At 66.2% G+C, this 7,509-nt stretch overlaps 1 protein-coding gene across 2 annotated transcripts; it reads right to left on the bottom strand.

Annotated features, from left to right (window-relative positions):
• Positions 1-417: 417 nt before the first annotated feature.
• GLI4 (GLI family zinc finger 4) lies at positions 418-7,261 on the bottom strand. Of its 2 annotated transcripts, none has more exons than XM_025871238.2 (4): positions 7,210-7,261; positions 5,563-5,724; positions 2,253-2,369; positions 418-1,478 (listed from the first exon to the last, which is right to left on the bottom strand). In XM_025871238.2, the coding sequence occupies exons 2-4, from the start codon at positions 5,684-5,686 to the stop codon at positions 553-555; spliced, it is 1,167 nt and encodes a 388-aa protein (XP_025727023.2). In that variant the 5' UTR covers positions 5,687-5,724; positions 7,210-7,261; the 3' UTR covers positions 418-552. The 2 variants fall into 2 exon arrangements, with proteins under 2 accessions (XP_025727023.2, XP_025727024.2); XM_025871239.2 differs by lacking the exon at positions 7,210-7,261 and adding an exon at positions 6,933-7,069.
• Positions 7,262-7,509: the final 248 nt, after the last annotated feature.

The raw sequence follows: 7,509 nt of genomic DNA, 5'->3' as shown, positions 1-7,509 counted from the left end.
TGGGAGTGTGGCCCAGAGAGGTGAGGCCGCCCAGCCACAGGCCTTTGGGCTTGGAACTGGGGAAGTGAGGCTCAAGAGTTGCAGCCAAGGGAGGGACCGGGACAGGCCAAGGCCTGGCCACAGCTGCAGAGGTCTAGGCCTGTCAGGGGCGAACATCCTGGGACCCCTCTTCTGGGGGCTGGAGGCAGCTGTGAAGCCTGGGCCACTTCACCTACGGCTCAGACTAACGGACAGGAGGCACCTTGCCTCGGGCAGCCACCCCCTAACCTCGCCTGCGCCACTTCGGCTTTCGACACCTGCAAACACGCGGCTGTGGCTCCGGGTTCAGTCAGGCCTCAGGTCGGCGTCAGTGCCCCCCCCCCCCCCCAGACCAAACGCCAGCCACGCCTCTCCGGGGACAGGCAGGAGCGACTCCCATTTCCATCCGTTAAAAGGAATTTATTTGGGCCACTGGGCGCGCGGGGCTTGCTGTGCGGATCAGGAAGAGGGGGAGGCAGGAGCCCTCTCCCCGGAATCTCCCCCTGGTCCCTCCCGGGCCCGGCCTCCCGCCCGCTACTCCCGGTAGTGGACCCTCTGGTGCTGGATGAGCTGGGAGCTCTGGCCGAAGGCCTTGCCGCACGCGCCGCAGGCAAAGGGCTTCTCGCCCGTGTGGGTCCGCAGGTGGCGGAAGAAGTGGGAGCGGCCGCGGAAGGCCTTCCCGCACTGCCCGCACTCGTAGGGCTTCTCGCCCGTGTGGATGCGCTGGTGCTCGATGAGCACGGAGCTCCAGATGAAGGCCTTGCCGCACTGGCTGCAGGCGTACGGCTTCTCGCCCGTGTGCAGCCGCTGGTGCCGCACCAGGTTGGAGCTCTGGCTGAAGGCCTGGCCGCACTCCCCGCACTCGTACGGCTTCTCGCCGTTGTGCACGCGCAGGTGCTGCGTGAAGTGCGAGCTGTGGCTGAAGGCGCGGCCGCACTGGCCGCACTCGTACGGCTTCTCGCCCGTGTGGATGCGGTGGTGCTGGATGAAGCCCGACCAGCCGCGGAAGCGCTTCCCGCACTCGTGGCACGCGTACGGCTTCTCGCCCGTGTGGATGCGCTGGTGCTTGAGCAGCAGCGACTTGTACCTGAAGCTCTTGCCGCAGGCCTCACAGCGGTGCGGCTTCCCGCCCCGCGGGCCACCCTGCCGGGCCCCGGGCCCCGACCCCCGGCCGCCCTCCGGCTCGCCGGCCCGCTCGGGCTCCGCCGCCGGCCCAGAGGCTCCCTGGGGCAGCAGCGTCAGGCGCCACGGGCCCCTCTTCTGGGAGCAAGGCGCCGTCCCCGCCAGCTGGCCCGTGGGTCGCTCCAAGCCGGATTCCTGCCCAAAGCGGTCCCCACACCTGGGTCTGCGGGGAAGGTTCCTCAGAAGGGTCCTCAGTGCCCCCCCGGCCGGGTCCACCTCGTCTTCGGGATGGTGGGGATGGGGAGATGACGGAGCCTGCTCCGGCTCTGCCTCCGCGTCTGAAAGGAGACATGGAGGGGCCGATGGCACCCACCCCGGCATCGGCCTCCCCCTCCGCCGGACCCCGGCTCTGCCGATCTAGCTGATGGTACCAGCACGGAGCGCGGCAGTGCTGGGGGCCAGGGTGAGGGCAGACCTGGGGGACAACGCCCCCACAGATTTAGCCCCAGAGCCCAGTGGCAGAGCCCCCTGCGTCGGTGCTGGCCAGGCTCCCGGCAGGGATGTGGCCGCCCCCCTGCGGCACTGCCAAGAACCGGATGGAGTCTAGGTGGCAACTGTCTCCTGGCCTGCCCCCCTGTGAAGCTCCTGACACCTCCAGGACCTCCCAGGAAGGGGGGACAGAGACCCCAAGGGGGCATCCCAAGGGCTTCCATGGGGCGGGGGATGTGGCAAGGGGCTGAGGGCCGGAATTAGTGCTGCCCCAGCCAGGCTGTGGGGAGAAGGGGATGGGGACCAGAGCTTAATTTAGGGGACCTAGTGGAGGTCCAGGGCACTACACGGTGGGAAGGAGGGGACCCAGGATGACTCCCTGGCCGCTGGCCTGGTGGCGGACTGCTGCTGAGTGGGAGATGCTGACTGGTTACAGCTCTGGGGCTCAGGGAAGGGGTCCGGGCCATCGAGGACAGAAGTGAGCACTGAGGCAGAGACAAGTGAGGTGCAGGGGTGCGGGGAGCATGGTGCCCGAAGCGGTGGGTGCTGCAGAGAGCCCGGCACGTGGCGGCCATGGGTAAGTGCGCTCGGGCAGGGACCGGATGGGGGTTCTGCTCACTCACCTGGCCAGCAGGTGTCTCTGCCAATCTGGACCTCCTCCACATCTTGGAGATCCAGGTCGGACAGCTGCTCCTCCTGCAGTGGCCGGGAGAGCGCCTCAGGGCCGCAGCCAGGGGAGTCTGGGGGCACAGGGGGATGGGGGCTCATCTCCCCCTCCTCTCCAATCTAGCCCAGGCCTCGCCCAGCTGCCTGTACAATGCCACTGCTCCTCACACAACATACCTCCTTGCCCTCCTGGGGGTCCCGTGGGGCCGGTGCTCCCCAGGAGCCACAAAAGGAGACGGGCGCAGCCACATGACACTCCTTCCCAGAGTGAGGGGCCTTAGGCACTCCCTGCCTGCTCTGGAGTGGGGGGCAGTTCTGGGAACACGGGCCTTTCTGGGCTACAACCTTCACAGTCCCCTCCCCCAGCCCTCCAGCCGCTCACCACCACCTCTGAAGGCCGGGGCCCTGGCTGGGCTGTGTCCCCCAACCCCGGGCACCTCCAGGGAGGCTGTGACACAGCCCCTGCTCTGCCTCAGTGGAGGCCCCAGGCCTGGGGCTCTCGTGGACACCACAGGGGAAGGCATTAGGGGCCAGGAGGGCAGGGGGAACTTTTCTGGCTGGAAGGGACGCTCCTTTTTTGTAAAATGGCACAGAAAGCCCATGCTTGGATGTGGACATGGGGAGAAGAGAGTCGGGGCGGGTGACAGCCAGAGTTCAGGTCTCAAGTGCCAAGGCCAGGCACCCTACCTGGAAGGCCTGCCCCTGGTTGGGGGTAGCGCTGCCCTGGCCACATGGCTCCTCCCCACCTCTGGGCAGCTGGTATGTCCTTCTCGTCCTGTTCCTGCCCACAGCCTGCCCCTCCTGCCACAGGGCTCCAGACCATACCTTCCAGAACGAGTTCTGGAAGCCTGTGCTCTGGCAGGGACAGCCTTATGCCAGGCCCCTTGGCCAGCCCAGCACAGCCCTGATTCCCAATGTCTCTGCCCCGTTCCACACCCCACCCGCCTAACTCCCTGCTCTGGAGGCTCGGGGAGGAGGGGCCGCCAGCTCTTTGCTCCAGTTTCATGCCCACCCCACCCCCAGGGACCAGGCCGGGTGCCCTGTGCCCATGCTGCTCCCTTCACCCGCTCTAGCTGACAGATGGGTCCCCGCTCAAGGATGCCCTCTGCCCCCCTCCAGCATTGTGCCCTACCAGAGATGTGAAACTGGCTCTTGTGTGAGGTGACGTGGGAGACTGGTAGGATCCAGCCCCGAGGCAGGCAGGAGGGACCCCAGGTTTTGCAGGGCGGGCCCCACCCACTCTGGTCTGGGAGTTGAGAGGCTGGGGCTCCAGAAGTCCGGGCCTCACTGGCGGGAGGGCCCTGGGTAGGTTCCGGAGATGCTGGCGTCTTTCCTCTGAGGGCACGTGTGGCCCCTGGGGCACCGAGGAACTCACCAGCAAAGGAAACGAGGTCGACCGTGAGGGGCAGCCTCTGCCCTGGACAGCAGCTTGGTCATGGGGCCCAGCTCTCTCTGCTGGGCTGCTCTCCGCGAGGAGGGGACGAAGGCAACCCCTCTCCTCCCTCTGGCCCCTTGGACCTCCCTGAGTTCCATCACCCTCCAGCCATGCCTCCTCCTTCAGAGCCTGCTGGAGGCCCCGCCCCCTCTTCTTTAGGGTCAATCTTGGTTGTTTTCCTTTGCAGGCAGGCCACCCCCCTCTCCCCACCCCCCCGCCCCCCCGTTTCTGAATAGAACAGAGAGTGCTGAAGCTGCTGGCTGCAGCCCACACTCCCTCTCACTGGGCAAGGCCCCTTGTGCTCAAGGCACTTGAGCGCACTTGGCTGTGGCTCAGGGGACCCAGCCCGGCCTTCCAAGCTCTTGCTGGATCAGGGGCAGCCCCACTCTGCGTGGGCAGGAGGACCTGCATCCTGGGCACCAGTCTTCTCATCCAGCAGAACTGGCTAGGTCTGCATGTCTTTGGGGACAGCCCCTCTCCAGTCCTACATCCTGCCAGTTAGAAGCCATGAGCCCCAGCTTGCTGGGCCCAGTGGGGGGAGGCGGGCTTGAGGGCCCGGCTTGAGTCACATTGATGTATTCTAAATCCTACCGGCCTCCACTGGCTCATGTCTGGGCTTCCATGTCCCCGTCAGAAACATGGGGACAGGAGGCCCTACCTTGCCAGGCTGTTTTGAGAGGTGGCATGAGAAACTGGAGGTGGAGAGTGGGCCCGGAATCCTGACTGCATGGGGACAGGGGGCACAACCACAGGGGGTGGGGGGCCCTGGGGGAGGCCCTCAAACCACCCTGCAGGGAGAGGCACCTGTACCAGCAAGGCCTGCAGAGTATGTGCTCCTTCCCGGCAGCACCCAGCTCCCTACCCCCCACACCCCCAGCCTGGCCTCCACGGGAATGGGCAGGAGGCCGGGAGAGATCCCCAAGCCAGGCACAGCACATGGCGTGGCTCACTGCTCCCGTTCCAATCCTGGACTGAACTGGGGGGTGAATCCCATGTTCCCTAGCTGTGTGTGACCTCTGCGGGCCTCGCTGTCCTCATTGTTAATGTGGCCACCGGGCTTTAAGACAGCCCGCACAGAGCCCTAGGCACAGAGTGGGCGCAGCTCAGCCGTCATCATGTCACTCCCTGTAATGCCGGGACTCGCCAAGAGTGAAAGCCCTGGACACAGAGCGAGCCCCACCCCCTGAGCCCAGGGCCAGCTCTTTAGGACACAGGTGAAATGAAACACACCCAGGTCCTTGACCTGGTGGTCACCAGCTCATTTGTGTCCTCAGCTGTGAGGAGTGAGGCCAGGCCTCCTGTGGCACGTGGGGCATGGACAGAGCCCCTGCGACTTTCTGATGGCTGAGTGTGAGCAAGACCCTGGGGCACCACATGCCATGGGCTTAGACACCTCTCTGCCCCTGGCGCCCCGCCAGTCATGGGCTACTTCCATGCCTTTGACATCCTGAGATCCTGCCAGGAGGCTGAGACAGGCTGGAAGCTCCATCCCTGCAGGTCCCGGGGGCCCCCAACCCAAACCAGCCTGCCCAGAACTCTGGATGCTATTTTCCTGGGGTCGGAGCAAAGGCTCATAAAGGGAGATGGGGGACAAAGGGCCCCACCACTGAAGCTGCTCTTCCCCAACCCCCCAAACACAGTCCCAGGGGACCGTGGAGAGCCATCGCTCACAAGGCTTGGCCTCCGGCTTCAACCACGGCTGCCCCGTCCCGACCCAAGCGCGAGGGTGCAGGAGCCCCAGCACCCAGGGAGCTGCCTTGTTTCCAGCCTGCAGCCAGTGGTGCGGGGCAGGCGAGTGGTGTAGGGAGGCGGAGGGAGTGCAGGGTGAGTACCGTGTTGATGACCGTGGAGGTGAAGCCGGGCCTCGCGGTGGTGGGTTCCAGGTGTCCCTGGTGACGCAAGATTGACAGGGGACGGGACACGAGGGGGCTCCTGACCGTCCCCCAGGGTCGCCATCTTCCCCAAGGCCTGCTGAAGGTATGCACACCTGGGACCTGGGGAAATGAAAACCATGGCAGGATGAGGGGGGTCAGAGGGATGAGTGGAGGGCGGGGGCAATGCCAGCTGCTGGTCAGCCACAGGGGAGCTGGGGGGGCGGCTAGGCAAGGATGCCAGGAGGGGCCGTGTGGGGCCTGGGGTGAGAGCAGCTGGACCCCTGGTATGTTTATTCCGCCACGTGGACAGCACCAGCACACCCGCAGGGACCAAGCCCAGGCGCTCATCTGAGCAATGGTCTGGTCTGGAATGTTCTCCCAACCCAGATCCTAAAGCAGGTGGAATCTCCCTGAAGAACCTCCCGCAGCACAGCTGTGGGCTGCTGGCTCTGGAGAAGGGTGAGAAACCGCACTATACCTGCTGGAGCATGAACGTTCTCGATTAAATCTTAACAAGACAATTCCTGAGAGAAAAACCGCCTTCCTCTGACGCTGCAGAGCCCCAGAAGCTGCAGGCTAGAAACCATACGAGCAGCCCACCATGCTCTGAGCCTCCTCTGGGGCCGAAGGTACGGCTTTAATTTGGTTTGCAAGTATGGTTTGATCCAGTGTGAGAAGAATTTTTCTTTTGCACTGTGGTGAAGCAGGATTCCTCATTAGGGTGTGAAGGGGGGCACGCAGGAAGGACAAATGTTAAAGTACATTAAGCAACGGTTGCAAACAGTATCTGCTTCAAGGTGGGGAGGCAGCCTCCACAGGGCTCCTCGCCAGCGCCTGGGCCATCTTGGCACACCGCATTCCCTAATGATGGGAAGGGTCACGGACACTCAGGGAAGTGGACACAAGTGGACGCAGGGTGGGGCTGCTGTCATGACGTCTGGGTGCGGGCCCTCAACCTCCTAAGTCTCAGCTCAAGTTACTCGGTTCGCTTCCCGGGACTTATCAGGGAAGGTGCACGCTCCCCCACCCTGGTTCGCACAGGTAGCGCGCGCACGGCCGCCCACCGGGCCACCGGGCCACCGGGCCACCGGCACAAGATCCGAGCGCAGGCTCCACGCCCACACTGCTGCAAACGGCTGCAGGCGAAGGGGACGGAGACGCCACGGCCAGGAGCAGACCTTCCCGCCCCCTCTCCTCCCGGCCTGGAGCCTGAACCCCGCGGGGAACGGCCCGATCTCGGGGCGCTGGGCGGCAGGGCGCAGGCTGCCCGGCCGAGGTCCGGCGCTCACGCCCCCGGCCTCGGACTTCTCTGAGCCTCCGTGCCCCACCTGTGAAGTGGGCACAGCGCCGGCTCCGTCCCCGCGGTTCCGGGCGCGTGGGGAGGCGACCCGCACACGGACCCCGCGCTCGCCGGCGGCTGGTGCGCCCGCTGCGGCCCGCCACGCCGCGGAGGCCTCCTCTGCGCCCCAGGGCGCCCATCTGCGCCCCCCGGCCGAGGTCACGGCGGCGCGGGGTGAGGCCAGGGCGGGGCCCGCGGGGACGACGCGCGAGCGCGGGCGGGCCGGACATCCCCGCAGCCGCCGCAGCCGCCCGGCGCCCACTCACCTTCCGAGCGGGAGGCGGCCGCCCGCGCGCCGGCCGGAAGTGCGCCCGCGCCCCGCCCCGGCCCGCCCGCGCGCACTTCCGGGACGCTCTGGGCGCCGGAGGACCGCCGGCTCTTTGCGTGGCGCGGCGAGGGGCTGGGCGGCCGCCAGCTTTGCTCCGCCCGGGGCGGTGCCGGGCTCCCGCAGTCCGCCCCCGAGCTCTCGGCAGCTGGCTGTAGACGCAATTAATTGAAAAGTTGCGCCCAAAGCATCGTCCGTACCGCCCTTCTTCCCTCGCGGTGTTTCTGCTGGACGGCCATCA

The sequence above is a fragment of the Callorhinus ursinus genome, unplaced genomic scaffold (assembly GCF_003265705.2).
Source record: "Callorhinus ursinus isolate GAN/ISIS: 27379988/994484 unplaced genomic scaffold, GSC_fseal_2.0 scaffold5, whole genome shotgun sequence".
NCBI lineage: Eukaryota > Metazoa > Chordata > Mammalia > Carnivora > Otariidae > Callorhinus > Callorhinus ursinus.
The sequence above is the reverse complement of the archived record's forward strand: the minus strand, read 5'-3'. Positions and strand labels throughout refer to the sequence as shown.